Source organism: Hemitrygon akajei, chromosome 32 (genome assembly GCF_048418815.1).
Source record: "Hemitrygon akajei chromosome 32, sHemAka1.3, whole genome shotgun sequence".
Classification (NCBI taxonomy): domain Eukaryota; kingdom Metazoa; phylum Chordata; class Chondrichthyes; order Myliobatiformes; family Dasyatidae; genus Hemitrygon; species Hemitrygon akajei.
In genome coordinates this window covers 9995919-10014176 of record NC_133155.1, presented here as the reverse complement: position 1 = coordinate 10014176, position 18258 = coordinate 9995919, and the positions used below count along the sequence as shown (strand labels likewise).

The 18258-nt window shown below is 45.8% G+C and overlaps 1 protein-coding gene across 1 annotated transcript in view; it reads left to right on the top strand.

The window, feature by feature from the left end:
* Positions 1-8401: 8401 nt before the first annotated feature.
* ldlrap1b (low density lipoprotein receptor adaptor protein 1b) overlaps positions 8402-18258 on the top strand; it is a 73981-nt gene continuing 64124 nt past the window's right edge. Inside the window, exon 1 of the mRNA XM_073034526.1 lies at positions 8402-8624. Within this exon, the coding sequence (XP_072890627.1) occupies positions 8540-8624 (85 nt within the window). The 5' untranslated portion in view covers positions 8402-8539. The remainder of the gene's footprint in view (positions 8625-18258) is intronic.

Below are 18258 nucleotides of genomic sequence, written 5' to 3'. Positions count from 1 at the left end.
TCTCTTCCTTCCCTCTGAAGCCAGGCCTGCAGCCCTGCTGGCAAATGGCGCCTGAATCCGGGCCGGCAACCGGCGCCTGAATCCGGGCCGGCAACCGGCGCCTGAATCCGAGCCGGCAACCGGCGCCTGAATCCGGGCCGGCAACTTCACCTGTGTCCTCGCCTGTATCGCCATCAAATTCAGCTGCTGGAGTGAGACCGGAGCCTTGTCACGCCAACAGAAGGAACTATCTATCGTTGAGCTTGGAACTGTCTCATTGTGTCCCTGTGTTTAGTGTCCATGTATGAGTCCCGGCCCTATGTCCTGTCCCCAAGGAGGGGTCCTGACTCTGTGTAAAGCCCTGGTCCTATGTCCTGTTCCCAAGGAGGGGTCCCAGCTCTGTGTTCTGTGTTCCTGTGTTCCAGTCCGTGTCCTAGGCTCCGAGGAGGTTCCAGTCCGTGTCCTAGGCTCCAAGGAGGTTCCAGTCCGTGTCCAAGTCCAAGTCGTAGCCTAGGCCCGGAGTCCTGGTCTCATCCAGGGCTAGTGTCTGTGTCCAGCTACACCTCTCCCCGCTTCTGCTTCGCCCTCCCTCGACCGAGGCTCTGCGTCCCTGCCCTCCCTCGATCAAGACCAAGTCTGAGCTTCATGTCCTCGTCCAGCCCCCATGTCCAGTCCTGTTGCCTTGCCACATCCAGTCCTCACCTGGATCCAGAGTCCAAGCCCAAGTCAAGACCCAAGTTCCGGGTTCCTGTCCAGTCTCTGGCTCGGAGTCCTTGTCCAGGTTCCTAGTTCCTCGTCCAGGTCCCACGTTCCTACTCTGGTCCTAGCCCATGCCCTGTCTCCTAGTCTTGTCCAGGGCCTGTGTCTTGTCCAGAGTCGTTTCTTTCCCACTTCCCTTGCTTTCTTGACACACCTAGTCCTCTCCCTGGTACTTCAGTGTCTGTGTCTTGCTTTTGGGTCCGTTCCCAACGCCCACCTTATGACCGTTTCGGGTCAAGTGGATCAATTCATTGGTATTCATTTCCAGTTCTCTGGCCGCTGTCTCCATCATCATTTGTCTTTGCCTTCCTCTTGCTTTCTTCCCTTCAATCTTTCCCATAATTACCGTGCATCCTAACTCCTCTTTCCTAATCACATGTCCAATGAAGTTAAGTTGCCTTTTCATGATCTCATACATTATTTCTCTTTTTGTGCTTGTTCTGTTCATGACATCCTCATTAGATATTTGTTTCATCTATGATATTCTTTGCATCCTCCTCAAAAACCACATCTCTGCTGCTTCAATTCATTTCCTTTAGTTACTAGATATTGTCCAACGCTCTGAGTCAGATAACATAACTGGATAAACGTAACATTTCAATACTCATTTCATCCTCCGTATCCCTTTGATTTACTGGCAGATAATAGACTGTCTTCACAAAATACTTCAGAATGATTGCCTCCTCCAAGTCTTCATTTTCATTGAAAATTAAAGATGCTAGTCAATATCTTCAAATTCTTCACAGTGCCTAACTTGCTGAAGTGATGAAATTGTTTCATTTTTTTCACTCCTGCCATCTCCAAGCCTGAACACTTGAAACCACAGTGAGTAAAAGTGAATTGTCTTCCTGCTTATTTCTCGTTATCAGAGATAAAATCACTGCTTTTTGAACACAAACGGACGCAACTGATGCTAATTAAAAACTCTTCACTCTAAACTCGGTGAAGTGTCTAATAGCCATACAAGTGCATGTGTCTGATGCTAGTTAGAATCTGTTCAGCAACCGTCTCCTACACCAATTAAGTGACGCACTGTCCCAAATAAATAAAGGGGATCCAGCTATTTTCTCCACGTAGTTTGTCCCAAAGCAGCTATCCCGATTAATAGCACTTCACTGTATATTCCAGTTCATCTGGGAGATTACCCCCACCCTTCCATACAAGCAAGGAACCTGGGATTATGTTGAAGTTGTATAAGACTTTGGTAGGGCTAAATTTCAAGATTCAAGATTAGTTAATGCCATTTCCTGTAAACAGGTACAAAGAGAATGAAATAATTGTTACTCTGGAACTGATACAGCACAAAATAAAAACACAAAACACTATAATAGTCATTATGAACACAATAAACATAAAGACATAAGATAAGTAAAATAGATAGATTGTTAAATGTCCTTAAAGTGATGCTCAGCTGTACATAAGGTGACAGACAGGAAATCATGCAGTCGTGGTGGAATTTGATTAAAGTTACTTCCTGTAGACAAGTGTAGAGAGAACGAAATAAATGTTACCCCAGATCTGATGCAGCAGAAAGAAATAAACCACAATAAGGTAAAGAGCACAATAATAATATTAAAAACACAATAAATATAAATACATAAGATAGCTTATATACATTGATTGTCTGTAACACGATGCTAAGCACAGAAGTGTCTCCACGTAAGGTGACTGACTGGAAATAATAAAGTGGTGGTGGGGGTGTGTTGGGGTGGGTTAGTGGGTGGAGGTGTTGATCAGCCTGACTACTTGGTGTTTGAGTCTGGCTGTCCTGGCAAGGGTGCTACGTAGGCTCCTCCCTTATGGGAGAGGGATAAACAGTCCTTGAGCGGCGTGGGTGGTATTGCTCATGATGTTACTGGCCTTTTTCCACCTCCTTTCTGTATGTATGTCCTTGATGGAGTATTGTATGGAGTCCTGGTCACCTACCTACTGGAAAGATTTTAATAAGCTTGAAAGAACACGGGGAAAGTTTACAAGAATGTTGCCAGGACCTGAGGAGCAGAGATATAGGGATTTTATTTCCGGGAGTGCTTATAGAAGTATACAGAGTTATGAGGGGTATAAATAGGGGGAATGCATGCAGGCTTTTTCCACTGAGGTTGGGCAAGACGAGATACTAGAGGTCATGGGTTAACGGTGAAAGGTGAAATATAATTAAGGGAAATCTGAGGAGGAACTTCTTCACTCGGGGAGAGGCACGAGTGTGAAATGAGATGCCAGGGGAAGGGAGGGCTAAGTTCTGAGTGCGGGTAGATGAGACTAGACAGAAAGCCAGGCTGGCACAGACTAGATGGGCCAAAGGGCCTGTTTTTGTGCTGTAGTGTTCTGTGACCCTGTACTAGGATAATTTACAATGCTTTATGCATCATTCCTTTCTTTTTCAACCTTTTTATTGAGTTTTTCAAAAATAGATACATAACAGTCATAATAGTACAAAGGGAGTGAGATTACATTGTTGGCAGTTAACATATGAGTAAAAACTATAGGTAACAGCATATAATAGACCTCCCAAACCCTAAGTATAAACGGGATACCAGAAAAAAATAAAAGGATGGGGAAAAAACCCAAATTGAAAAAACAAAAACAAAATATACTTTATGCATCATTCCATTTTACATCAATGAGAAGTTCTTCTAAGAGTTCATCAATTTGAAATGTTAACCACAGATGCTGCCTAATCTGCTGAGTCTTTCCAGCACTTTTTGCTTTTATTTGAATGAGTTGAATGCAGATCAATTAAATAGTTACAGGTTTTACCAATCTTGTAAAATCAAGGGAACTACTTCTCAATTATCTATGCACTTGTTACAATTATAATATCTATATCATATATGTCAAACTCAAGGCCCGCGGGCCAAATCCGGCCCGCGGTGGAATTATCTTTGGCCCGTGAGATAATATCTAATTACTATTAAAGCTGGCCCCAGTAATCGAAGCGCCTATGGCGTATGATATGGCTAGTGCTGAGTTTATTCAGGTACCAGGTTTTCAGGGTTTTTAATGTTTATTCGGCAGTCTTCTTCATAAGAAACGGAATTTGTAAAGTGAAACACTTTGTAGTTATAGCAGAGACTGAGACACATGAGAGCAGGCTGAAAAAACGGAGGCAACGAAAGCTGCGTTCGCACGCTTCCGACTGATCCGGCCCGCATGAAGCTGCATTTTGCTCAATCCGGCCCGTGACCTAAAATGAGTTTGACACCCCTGATCTATATAATCAATTTCTACTAAGCTGATTTGGCGTAGCAGTTAGGGTAATGCTTTACAGTGCCAATGACCTGGGTCCAATTCCACTGCTGTCTGTAAGAAGATTGTATACTCTTTCCGTGACCGTGTGGGTTTCCTCCGGGTGCCCTGGTTTCCTCCCACAGTCCAAAGACGCATGTTAGTAAATTAGCTGGTCACAAGGGAGTAATTGGGAGGTGAGGGCTTATGTGCTTGAAGCGCCTATTATTGTGCTGTATTGCTGAATAAATAAATTAATTAATTGCTTCTGGTTGAGATGCATTAGACAAACTACATCTGCCTCTTGGGTTTATTGGAAACGATCCCAAGGAGTTACTTACCGAAACAGAAGTGTTCTGGTTTCCACGTGCACGATTTGTTTTTACGCAAGGAGGTTGATGTTCCTGTTTGCATGATTTGATTTTCTTGCTTCTGGGGGGGGGGGGGGGGGGGTCATAATTTTCTTCTTTGAATGGGTTCCATACATGGTTTTCTTTGTTTCTTGGCTGTCTGTGGAGAAGGCAAATCTCAAGGATGTGTACTGATAATAAACGTACTTTTGACCTCTGAACATAGAACACAGAATCATAGAAATCTACAGCACATTACAGGCCCTTCAGCCCACAATATTGTGCCAACCATGTAACCTACTCTAGAAGCTGCTTAGAATTTGCCTACTGCATAGCCAACTATTTTTCTAAGCTCCATGCAACTATCTAAGAGTCTCTTAACAGACCTCTGGCTATCCACACGATCAATGCCTCTCATTATCTTATACATCTGAATTCTTGAAAAACTTTGAAGTGTGTTGTGGCCAATAGTTATCCCACAATCAGTTCCACTAAAATAGGCCAATGGATCATTACTACATTACCGCTTGTGGGAGTTTGCTGTCCATAACTTGACTGCCACTCTTCAAACAACAGCGTTTCTACTTTTAAGAAGTTCTTCATTGGCAGTAAAGAGCTACAGTGAGGGTATGAAAAGGAAAAAGAGTGTGCATGTCAGTGGAGGTTTAATTCCCATTGCTATCCTGCCTTGTATTCATGTAACTCCCCCATCAACTTTATCAGAGTCGTACAGCACAGAAGGCCCTTTAGCCCATTGACCATGCCAAACCGTGCTTAATAATCCCACTTACCTCCATTATCTCAGAACCCTCTACGCCTTGTTCAATTAAATATTTGTCTAGGAGACATAAATGTTATTACTGATCCTGTCTCCATCACCTGTTCTGACATCTCATTTAAATATTAATTACGCTTTTTGTAAAAAAAAAATTATTCCTCAGATTTCCTTTAAACCCTCCACCTCAAGCTTGAAGGCACACTCATCGATTCAGGAATAGTTTCTTCCCCTCTGCCATCTGATTTCGGAATGGACATTAAACCATGAACACTACCTCACTACTTAGTTTTTTTTGCACTACTAATTTAACTTCTTAAATATATAGTACTGTGCAAAAGTCTTGGGCACACTAACTATATGCTGATTATGTGCCTAAGAGTTTTGCACAGTACTGTGTGTGTGTGTGTATATATATATATATGTATATATATATATACTGCTGTTGCACAACAAGAAACTTCACAACATGTCGGTGATATTAAATCTGATTGTGATTCTGATTCTCATCTTAAACCCATGTTCCCCAGTCTTAACCACTTTTACCCCCTTGGCACGGCTTCAGGATTGAAGGACGTCCATTTTGAACAGAGATGCAGAGAAGTGACTTCAGTCAGAGGGTGGTAAATCTGTGGAATTTGTTGCCACGAGCGGCTGTGGAGGCCAAGTCATTGGGTGCATTTAAGGCAGAGATAGATGGGTTGTTGATTAGCCAGGGCATCAAAGGGTATGGGGAGAAGGCCAGGGGGTGGGGATGACTGGAAGAATTGGATCAGCCCATGATTGAATGGCGGAGCAGACTCAATGGGCTGAATGGCCTACTTCTGCTCCTAGATCTTATGGTCTTACCATGTGGAACAGACACTGGCTATCACTCAGCTCCCTTTGTTCGGGGAAAACTGACCTCCTTTTGTAACTCAAGCCCTCCAGTCCAGGCAACATCATTGTGCGTCGTTTCTGCACCCTCTCTTTCCAAGGGTTGACCAGAGCTGGAAGAATACATCTCACGATGCTCTGAACAAGCATCAGTGGTGTAACCTGGGGTCATCGGGTGTTTGGTGTCTTTCAACATCAGACACCCTCACCCAGGTGACCCAGCCAGCATTGATCAAGCCACGTCTTGTGGTTGGGTAGCAGGTGCTGCAGACCCCCATCGACTTGCTCTCTTCATCCAGAGCCATCTTGAGGCTTTCTCTGCTGCCTCGGTCATGTTGCCGATGGCTCTCTGCTTCCTCGTACCAGTGATGTCCAGTGCGCTGAGGGCTCCGTGAAGCGACAGTCCAGTGAAGACCCAGCAGCCCATTCCAATGGGCATGCCCTTGGCCATCGCAGTCTCCAACCGTCGCTGACCAGGTCCTGGTACCTCGTGGGCCTCCTCCAGCCGCTCCTCCCAGGGCACTGTCAGCTCCAGCGGGATGATTTGTTGTGCTGTCTCTGAGGCCGGGAGCATGTCTGGTCTCAGCCAAACATTTTGTACAACAGTGCCATGAAGTCAGAGCCTTGGCCAATGTAGGCAAGCATGCCATATCCCTCCTTCAACACCTGTGTTGCCATCTTTAGGAAACTATTTATTGGTCCTCTGGGTTCTCCCTGTTCTAAACACACCCCAACACCCTTCCATTCTCGTGTATGTCCAGCCCCGTTTGAACCTTCCAAAATGCATCACCCTGCACTCCTCTGACTTAAATTCTCCTTTCTCCACTTTTCCAGCTGATCGACATCCCGCTGTAGCCATAGACAACCATTCCCGCCCTCCACCACATCTACAATCTGCAAATTTATATATCAAGCCGCTGACGTTCTTGTCCAAATCATTAGCGGTTAGAGCAAACGCTTTACCGCACCGGGGAAATCCGACCGGGGTTCAATTCCCTCCGCTTTCTGGAAGGCATTCCCCACCCCGTGACCTTGTGGGTTGCCTCTGGTTTCGATTTCCTCACACACTCCAAAGAGGCGCAGTTAGTGTCATTGAGTTGTGGGTACGTTACGTTGATGAGAGAAGTGTTGTGGCCTGGCTGGCGGTGAGAGGGGCCCTCCCAGGCCGATCCCTCCTGTACGCCCGGAACGTCGTCTCCACACCCCTCTGCCCACGGGAGGACTGCAGAGAGGAGGAGTCGGTGACCCACCTCTTTGCACACTGTGGGTTCGCGGAGAAGGTGTGGAGGAGGATGGAAGGGGCAGTGTGGAGGTTCATCCCCAGCGGCTGCGTGACAGAGGACTCTCTGATCTACGGGCTGTTCCCGGGGACGCACACCGAGACCAACATCCGGTTCTGCTGGCAGATCATCAACTCGGTGGAAGACGCTCTTTGGTCGGCCCGAAACTTGATGGTCTACCAGCACACGGAGATGTCCGTGGGGGAATGCAGCCGACTGGCACATTCTCGGCTGCAGGAGGACGTGCTGAGGGACGCACTCAAACTCGGTGCAGCCACCGCAAGGGCCCGGTGGGGAAGGACCACAGTCTAGGGTCCTTCTCCCGTGGGAGTTGAGGAGTGGGGGGTTGGGGGTATACCCCCTGAATGTAAATATGAAAGAATAAAGTGCCACGTGGGTGGCAAAACATTAGAACTTTGAAAATGTAAAGACAGTAATGGTACCAACTGTAAAGAATTGAAAGTCTTTGAATGGTTATTGTATATAATTTTATTTTGGAATAAAGTATATTTTGTAAAAAAAAAGTGTTGTGGCGACGATTGCGGGCTGCCCCCAGCACGTCCTCAGACTGCAGACGCCAATTGACGCGACTCTCTGTGTGTTTCGATGCGTACGTGATAAATAAAGGCAAGCTCTCTTTTTTAATATAGATTGCAGGAACGGAGGACCCTGCACTGATCCCTGAAGCACGCCACGGGTTTCCAATCTCCACCGCCACCCTCAGCCTCCTATCACCAAGCCAACTGTGCATCCAATTGGCCATCCTATCCTATCCTTAAGGACCAGCCGACCACGCCGGACTATGTCAAAAGCCTTCCGGACGTCTCAGGGGTTCCCTACCCGGGGTCCGTGGACCCCTTGCTTAACGATATCGGTCCGTCTACCGCCCTGTCATCATCAATCCTCTTCGCGAATAAAAACAAGAAATCAAATTCAAGATTTGCCTAACATTGTGGAGTTTGCTAGGAGCAGCCGTTCTAACTGCCCCGATGCCCCTGCGGTGCAGAAGTCACCGAGGATTTGCCTCCGCCCTTCAGATGACACAGTGAGCTCCCCTATTGTTTTGAATTTCCGCCCCATTAAATAGATAAGGACTTTGGTAAGGACGTAATGTCAGGGCGGGCGGCGTCACGTACTTTACATAAATGTTACCTCCCCTGAACTCTGCAGAGGGTTGAGAAAGTTTACGCGAGGAGGGCAGAAAGAAGAGAAGGCGCGGTCGGAGTGCTCTCAGCAAGTCTCCATTCGGGCTATTGTTTTTTTGTGTGTGCGTGTGCGTGGAGGTGATTAATAATATGGACGCTTTGAAATCGGCAGGTCGAGCGATCATAAGGAGCCCCAGCATCGCGAAGCAAAGCTGGGGAAGCAGCAAACACAAAAGTAGGTTTATTTACAGTTCCGTGCTGGTGGGGTGGCGGGGTGTGTGTGCGTGGGGGGCGGGGGGTGGTGTTTGACTGCCGCCAGATTGTTCTGTGTTGCCGGGTTGCGGACCTGTTGCGTGAGATCTTTGTTGCAAAGAACTGGTTCCATCGTCCCTCCCTCCCTGGCACGCAGCCGGGGCCGGAGCTCGCCCGAATCTTCCCCCCTCCCGTGGCACGGTGAAACTTTCTGATAGTTGGGAGACCGCAACGCGAGTAGCGACTGGAAAGAGGCAGAGAGCGGCTCTGGAAGGATGTGGAGAAACCTACGCCAGTTTTCTCTCGCGGTTAACAGCTAACGTGTCAACGCGTGTAACAAACCAGGAAACTGTCAGTTTAGCCTTCTGCTACTTTCCCAATTACAAGTCTTCTGCAACCCTGTGGCCCTGAACCCGTTCCGCACCGGATCGTCATTTCATCATGTCCATTTTCTCCTATAAATACACATTTTTAGATGAAGCAGTTCTTAAAGGCGTCTCCCCGAGGCATTTAGACTCCTCCCCTCTTCGGGCCGGCTGACGTGCTCACCCCACCAGGCGCACATGTAGCCGGCACCCGCACCCGTACTTTATCGCAGAACCGGAAAGAAATCTCAAGTACTGTATGCCTTTGGCGGGTAGCTGAGCGAGGACGCAACACCCCCTCCCCAAACGCACCAGCTATTTATTCCAAGTTTAATACCAGCTCCCGCCACATTGCAAAGTTGATATCCCCTGTTGATTCTGTAATGTGACAATGGCGCAATTCTCTGAAACGGTGTTGGTATCCAAGGGCTGGACCACTATGTGGTCTTACAATATACGTAGTGCTCTATCACACATTGAAGTGTGTGGTCCGATCCTTTCAGGGTTAGACTGCCTTAGGATTATAGATAAACTGTCGCTGTTTAGCCTAGTGCATGTGGCGGTGTATCATTGGTATATATTGTAGATAAGGTGGTTTAATTTGCTTTGTGTTGTGTAGTCAGCGTTCCCCACCGGTCTGGGAGAACCCTTGTGTGGGCTGCGGTACTCTCCTCGTTTCCAGTGTGATTTCCCCCCTGTACGTCTGTGACTAAAACAGAAATTGAAAAACTGCTGTAATAAAAGCAGGAAAAAAAAACTACAGGACTTTTATTGTGGAATGGTAAACTCGCATTAAAATTTCCAGGCCTGGGGAGACTGTTTATTGGTTACATTGTAGAAGTGGAGTTTACCTCATTTCATTTTGATGAAGTTACAATAGGAGTAATCGATACAGGGGTTCCCAACCAGGGGACCCCCTCGGTTAATGGTAGGAGTCCATGGCATTAAAAGTTTGGGAACCCCCCCCCCCCAAGAGAAGAATAAAAACGCGGTGGTAATTTTTGTATCAGTTAAATCTAAAACACTCTTCACAAGAGCACCTGGTTGCTGACACTAACTCCATTTGCCAATGCAAATGGCAGAATTTGCTGTCAGCTTGGCAGAGTTATGATGGTAAGCCTTGGAGATTTTTTTACACTGTCATTCAGGGCAAAAAATTTTTTCCCCCCAAAAGTGATGGCCTGTCAGCCATCCTGCTCCAACTGGGTAGTCAGATTGTCACAGCAGCTTATGTAAGCCTGAATGTAAGCCTGCAGAGCCATTCCTAAAATACCTAATGACGCTTACGGCTTCTGCTAATGAGATTATTAAATGAAAACGAGAGTGGCTCAGTGAACCTGCGGCTTTGGAGACCTGTTAAATGTGCTGTGCTTAAAAATGTTTTCATTGTTATTGGAGAACGGAAAAGGATAGTTCCCAGCTTGTTGTCTGGATGAATTCAATTACCATATTTGTTTTTACCTCGGGTATCTTCTTGTCAGCATTAGTTACAAGAGAAAAAAGTACTAGTAGCATTGATACCTGAATCTTAAATATAAAACTTATTTTCTAAAACTTTCTGTGTGTTTAAAGAAAAAATGTCAAACGTTCAAAGCAAATTTATTATCAAAGTACGTACGTCACCATTTTCAGCGATGCAGTAATAATAAATAAGCATTAAATATTGAGAACATGAGATGAGGAGTCTTTGAAAGGGGGTACGTAGGTTGTGGGAACAGTTCGAGTTGGACTAGTTATCGCCTCTGTTCAAGAGCCTGGTGGTTGAGGGATCATAACTGTTCCTGAACCTGCTGTTGTGGGACCCTGAGGCTCCTGATGGCAGCAGTCAGAGCAGAGCGTTACCTGGGTGGTGGGGTGGGGGGGAGGGTCTCTGATGATGCATGCTGCTTTCCTGTAGATGTGCTCAGTGATGCTCAGACATTTACCTGTGATGGACTGGGTTGTATTTCACTACTTTTTTTGTAGGCTTTTCCATTCAAGGGCGTTGGCATTTCCATACCAGTGCATGATGCAACCGGTCTTCATCGCACTCCTAGAGAGGCTTGTCAAAGTTTTAGTTGACACACTGAATCTTCGCAAACTTTTAAGCAAGTAGAAGTACTGCCGTGCTTGCTTCGTAATGGCGCTCGCGTGCTGGGCACAGGACAGGTCCTCTGAAACGATAACACTGAGGAAAGTAAAGTTGCTGCCCCTCTGTCAAAGTGCCTCGTGCCTTTAGGGCACCCTTATTGCGTAATCCCAACAAATATGCATGGAACGTCCATTGTAAATTCCTGCGGGTGGTGATTAATCTATTAATAAAGTTCCTCCGTGTTGAGTGACAGAATTAAACTTGCTCAGTCCGTGTGAAGTACCAGCTGTGAATGTCTAAACAAGCTCCTCGCACAGTGCTGCAGATTCTAAGCATTACTGCACTGAGTTATGTACTCAAGGCCTTGAGCAGGCATTGAAATCAAACCTTACAACTTGAAAGGGCACAGAATAGTTATATTGACTATACTATGATGCTAGTAGGCTTGAGAGTACCGTAATTTATTTGGAGAGAAAATGACTTGACCCTTATCGTTTCTCTTGTGATAATAGACTTGACTTTGACATGGGAATGCTACCAGTTTCTCCAGCTGAATCCTAGTTCACGTTTTGTTTAAGGTCACTGATAACTTGATTAAGACTAGAAATAATGGAATTTCTGCCTTGTTCCTGTTTTTTCCCCCCCTGTCGTATCGTATTTTACCCATTCTGAGGCCCCCGTTGGCTGAGGTCAACCATGGAGGATGTGTTCTAACTGTCGAGGTACGCAAAGCCAGGGCAGTACAATATGGAGAGCAAGCTTTTGCCAATGTAGGAAGCTCCCCCCCCCCCCACCTTCACAAAGCTAATTAACCCAAAGGAATGGCGGAGACCGACAGTAGCAGTGTCGCAGGAATTGCCAGTCAGCATTGAGTTCAAAGTAGGACTCCAGCTCTGGATTTTTTCCACAGGATTTACTCCTGAAGCCTTCCCCGTACGTGGGTATAGCCACAAGGCAGCGGGGGTTTGAGATCAGTTTTCCCTCTCCTAAAAGAGCTGCCAATCACGGGTTGGCGAGCCCCATCTGCCTGAAGCGACTGGTTTTAAGGTGCCAGGAATCTGCCTTTTCCCCTTCTCCTGTCAGTAAAAAGGGTTCCACCAGGCTTAGTAGCTAAGCCACGTTGAAGGCCGGGAGCTGGACTTGGTTGTCAGAGGCTACTTGAGGATGCACGCCATTGGGAGCATTTAATAGGTAGTGGGAGTTTACCCTGATTACCACCCCCGGCTATAACAACCTTAAAGAACATTCTTTCCTATTACTGTGGATAAAAAATCTATTCTAGCTTTTGGCTCCATATGTACCAAGATTGGATCCTCACGCTGTCCTTCAACAAGTAGATTATTTCAGTCATGCTGGAAGATTTATTGGATCATGTGATCAGCGATTAGGTATTAAAAGCTTTTATTCAGCAGTTTGAAACAATGCATTTGTTCATATTTGGCAATTTTACTCTCAGATTTGAAGTTTATCTTCATACAACTGGAGTTTCATTGTAAACTGCGCGGTCTTGTCTTGGAATTCTGGAGGAGGGTAATAGCACATTATGTCGCCCAGCTCCACATCAGTGCTTGATGCCAATTATCTAAATGAATTAATGCAAAACCTTTGGAAATCCCTTGACAAGTTCCTTGCATGTTGTCATCCTTGAGGTAGCATATTTTCAAATAATTCAAACAAATTTTATGCCATACGAGTCAGTGATTCTGGCTGTTCCAATAGACACACGGTATTTATGGATAATTATATAAATGTGGCTGACACAGCTGGGAACAGCATCATCATTACGTGCCGTGCCGTATGACGTGGGCAGTAATTGTCTCATGACCGTGATTGTTCTTGGCAAATTTTTCTACAGAAGTGGTTTGCCATTGACTTCTTCTGGGTAGTGTATTTACAAGATGGGTGACCCCAGCCATTATCAATACTCTTCAGAGATTGTCTGCCTGGCGTCAGTGGTCGCATAACCAGGACTTGTGATATGCACCGGCTGTTCATACGACCATCCACCACCTGCTCCCATGGCTTCAGGTGCTACACCTTGCCCAGGGGTGGCCCACAGGCTAGCGGAGGGTCACCTTTGGTAGGAGCGTATCTCCAGCCCGCCACCCAGTACAAGATGGTAACCCCATTCTTAAGTGCGAGGGTGAGCAGCCAGAGGTTATGGTTCATACCGTTACCAATGACATGGGTAGGAGGGGTGACAGGTTAGGAAGTTAGGTGCTAAATTGAAGTTCAAGACCTCCGCGGTGGTAATCTTAGGATTGCACCCCATGCCATGTGCTAGTGAGGCCAGAAGAAAGGAGATCATACAGTTCAACACGTGGCTAAGGAGATGTTTCAGGAGGGAGAGCTTCAGATTTCTGGATCATTGGGCTCTTTGGGACTTGTACAGAGAGACTGGTTTGTACTGAAGTGAATGGAGAACTAATATCCTAGCGGGAAGGTTTGCTAATGCTGAACAGATACTGGAGTGGTTGTGGAGAAAGATGTTGTTAAACCTACATATAAAGTCAAGAATTGAAAGGTTGAGCATGGGGCGACTAATGTTCTGAGCTGCGTAAATTTCAACGCAAAGTGTATTGTAGGAAAGGCAAACGAGCTTGGTGCATAAATCAGCATGTGGAATTATGATATTGTAGCCATTAGTGAGACCTGGTTGTAGGAGGGGCAGGACTGGCAGCTCATTGTTCTGGGGTTCTTTTGTTGTAGATGTAATAGAGCAAGAGGGATTAAAGGGGGAGTGGTGGCATTACTAGTCGAGTCAAGATGAGTCGCTTTTTATTGTCATTTCAACCTTAAACTGCTGGTACGGTACACAGTAAAAACGAAACAACGCTCCTCCAGGACCATGGTGCTACATGAAACAACACAAAGCTACGGGGAGAATGTCAGGACGGACTTGGAGAGCTCGTCTAGTGAGGTATTTTGAGTAGAACTGAGGAAGGAGAAAGGTCTGACCATGTTAATGGGATTATATTACAGACCACACAGTAGTCAGCAGGGTTTAGAGAAGCAAATTTGTACATAGATCGTAGAGTGACTTGATAGATTGTAGATCCATCGTAGACAAGAACGATAAGGTTGCAATAGTTGATAATTTTAACTTTCCAAGTTTTGACTGGGACTCCCATACTGTATAAGGGTTTGATGGGAAAGAGTTTGTCACATGTATAAACTGTTCTCGGGCTTCCAGCAGGGTACAGATATCAATTATAACTGATGTTTCGATGGCAGAGTTAGTCATAGAAACATCAGTTATAATTGATACCTGTACCTGGTTGGAAGCTGGAGAACAGTTTATTCATCATGCTAGATCCTTTGTCAAATGTGTTCAGCACAGTTTCCGTAGTCAGTACATAGAAGACCCAACTAGAGGGAGTGTGATACTAGATCTCCTGTTAGGCAGGTGACAGAGGTGTGTGCAGGGGAACACTTTGCTTCTAGTGATTACTATGTCATTAGTTTCAAGCAGTTATGGAAAAGGATAGGTCTGGTCCTCAGGTTGAGATTCTAAATTGGAGAAAGGCAATTATTTTTGATGATGTCAGCAAGCATGGATTGGGACAGGTTACTTTCTGGCAAAGATGTACTAGGTAAATGGGGAGGCCTTCAAAAGTAAACATTTTGAGAGTGTAGAGTTTGTATGTTCCTGTCAGAATAAAAAGCAAGGATAGCAGGTTTAGGGAACCTTGGCTTTCAAAGCATATTGAGGCCCTGGTTAAGAAAAAGAAGGAAGGGCATAGCAAGTTATAGGTAGGCCGGAACGAATGAGATACTTGACGAATATAAGAAGACACTTAAGAAGGTAATCGGGAGGGCTGAAAGGAAGCATGAGGGCAGTTGCTCTGGCAGACAAGGCGATGGAGAATTCTAAGTGCTTCTACAGCTATGTTAAAAGAGCAAAAGGATAGCAAGGGAGAAAATTGATCTTTTGAATGATCAGAATGGTAATCTACGTGTGGAGCCGAAAGAGATGATGGAGATCTCGGATGGATTTTTTTTGCATCTGTATTTACTTGGGGGATGGATACAGAGTCTATAGAAATGAGGCAAAGCAACAGCGAGGTTATGGACCCTACAGTTAACGGGGGGGGGGGGGGGGCGGTGTTTGCTATCTTGAAGCAAATTAGGGTGGATAAATCCCCAAGGTGTGACAAAGTATTCCCTTGGACCCTCTGGGAGGCTAGTGCAGAAACTGCAGAGGCTCTAGCAAAGATACTTAAGTCATCCTTAGCGACAGGTGCAGTACTGGAAGACTGCAGGGTAGCTAATGTTGTTCCATTGTTTAAGAAAGGCTCTAAGAATAAGTCAGGAAATTATAGGCCAGTGATCCTGGCATCAGTGGTGGGAAAGGTATCGGAAGGTATTCCAAGGGAACGGATATATGAGTATTTGGATAGACAGGGACTGATTAGTGATAGTCAGCATGGCTTCATGCATAGTAAGTCATGTCTAACCAATCTTACAGAGGTTTTGAGTAAGTTACTAGGGAAGTTGATGAAGACAAGGCAGTGGATATTGTCTACATGGACTTTAGCAATGCCTTTAACAAGGTCCCGCATAGGATATTGGTCAAGAAGGTTTAGTCACTTGACATTCAGGATGAGGTAGTAAATTTGATTAGACATTGGCATACAGGAGAAGCCAGAGATTGGTGGTAGATGGTAGTCTGACAGGAGGCCTGTGACTAGTGGTGTGCCTCGGGGATTGGTGCTGGGTCCATTGTTCTTTGTCATCTAAATCAATGACTTGGATGATAATGCAGTAAACTGGATAAGCAAGTTTGCACGTGACCCCAAGATTCGGGGTGTGTGGGCCATGTGGACGACTCTTAAAGCTTGTAGTGGGATATGGACCAGCTGCAAAAATGGTAGATGGAATTTAATTCGGACAAGTGAGAGGTATTCTACTTTGGAAGGATCGACCAGGGTAGATCTTGCAGAGAGAATGGTAGGGCAATGAGGAGCGTGATGGGACAAAGGGATCTGGGAATACAGATTCATTATTCCATGAAAGTGGTGTCAAACGTGGATAGGGTTGTAAAGAAAGCTTTTGGCACATTCGCCAAAATCAAGGTTCTGAGTACAGGAGATGGAATATTATGTTGAAGTTGTATAAGACATCGTTGAGGTCTAATCCTTGTATTCAGTTTTGGCCACCCACCTGGAGGGAAGATGTAAGTAAGATTGAAAGTGCAGAAAAAAGTTACAAGGGTGTTGCTGGGGCGTGAGGACCTGAAATATAGGGGAAGAATTGAATAAATTAGGACATTATTCCCTAAAACATAGAAGATTGAGGGGAGATTTCATAGAGGTATACAAAATTATGATGCGTATAGATTGGGTAAATGAAAGCAGGGTGAGATTATAGCTAGAGGTCATGGGTTAAGGGAACATGGGGTGGAACTTCTTCACTCAGAGGGTGGTGAGAGTGTGGAATGACTTGCCAGTGCAAGACATGGATGTGGGTTTGATTTCAACATGTGAGAGTAATTTGGATAGCTACCTGGATGGTAGGGGCATGGAGGGCTATGGTCCAGGTGCAAGTCTATGGAACTTTTCAGATTAATGGTTTGGCATGGATTAGATGGGCCAAAGGACCTGTGTCTGTGCTGTAACGCTCTATGACTCAATGTTTATTCCTCTCCGTAGATGCTGCTGGACCTGCTAAGTCCTTTAGAATATTGTATTAGTTCTGTGTGTTTGCGTGCTGATTGAGCCAATAAGCCAGAAACGTGTTTTAATGATGGGGATGTTGATTTGGATCCAAGTGGGATCCTATAAAAGTTGATGCAATTCTGACCAGGACCAGGCCATCCTAGCTGTGGTGTTCCTCATCTATTCGATACTGATTGCTGGGGCTCACCACTCTTTGCTTTGTCTCTTTAAAGGGCTTTTAGATGAACGATTCGTTCTTCTGAAGACTTTTCAGTGCCTCAAGCAATTTCAGAAAGCCAAGTTCAGTCCTGACTCTTTGGCGTTAACCGTGGGATTTGCACATTCTTTGCATTTCCTTCCCACATCTCAAATATGTGCAAGATGGTCATTTACTTGCTGAGTTTTAATAGCCTCTAGTCTGTAGATGGGCTGTAGATTTCGGGGGGGGGGAGGGGGGGAGATGTTGGGAATGTGGGGGAGAATAAAATAGAATGTAAATGGATGCTTTGTGATCGGCAGGGTCAAAGGGCTGTTTTCCATTCTGTATGATTCTGACTCTTGAACCTAGCTTTCACTTTGCACTTAATTAGATTTACAGTATGTGACCAAAACGTTCTCTGGATCTACTGGGGTTGTCTGTTGTTCGGGTGCTCCCGAAGTGACCTCCTCTACAGTGGTGAGACCCGTCGTAAGTTGGGGGACCGCTTTATCGAGCACCTCCACGCCGTCCGCCAGAAGCGGGACTTCCCGGCGGTCACGCATTTTAGTTCCCATTCGCATTCCCATTCCGACATATCAGTCCATGGCTTCCTCTTTTGGCAAAATGAGGCCACACTCCAGGTGGAGGAACAGCACCTTATATTCCATCTGGGTACCTGATGGTATGAATATCAATTTCTCCTTCTGGTGAACAAAAATCTTCCCCCCACCCCCCCATTTCCCACTCTGTCGTTTCGTCTCTCCTGCCTATTACTTCCCTTTGGGTCCCCTCCTCCTTCCCTTCTATTGCCCACTCTCCTCTCCAATCAGATTCTTTCCTCTCCTGCCCTTGACCTTTCCCCCAGCTGGCTTCACCTATCACCTTATAGCTCACCTTCTTCCCCTCCCCCACCATTTAATTCAGGCATCTCCCCCCCCCCCCCCCCCCCAGTCCTGAAGAATGGCCTCGGCCGGAAATGTCGACTGTTTATTCTTTTCCAAAGATGCTGCCTGACCTGCAGAGTTCCTCCAGCATTTTGTGTGTGATGCCTTGCATTTCCAGCGTCTGCAGATTTTCTCTTGTTTGTGATTCTCTGGAGCCTGCTTGGGATCACTTAACATTTGTTCTCGAGCAACACACACACAAAGTGCTGGAGGAACTCAGCTGGTTAGGCAGCATCTATAGAGAGGAATAAACGGTCCACGTTTCAGGCCGAGATACCAGGACATGAAACGTTGACTGTTTATTCTCCTCCAGCATTTTGTGTGCGTTGCTCAGGATTTCCAGCATCTGCAGAATCTCCTGTGTTGAAGCTTTGTTCTTGA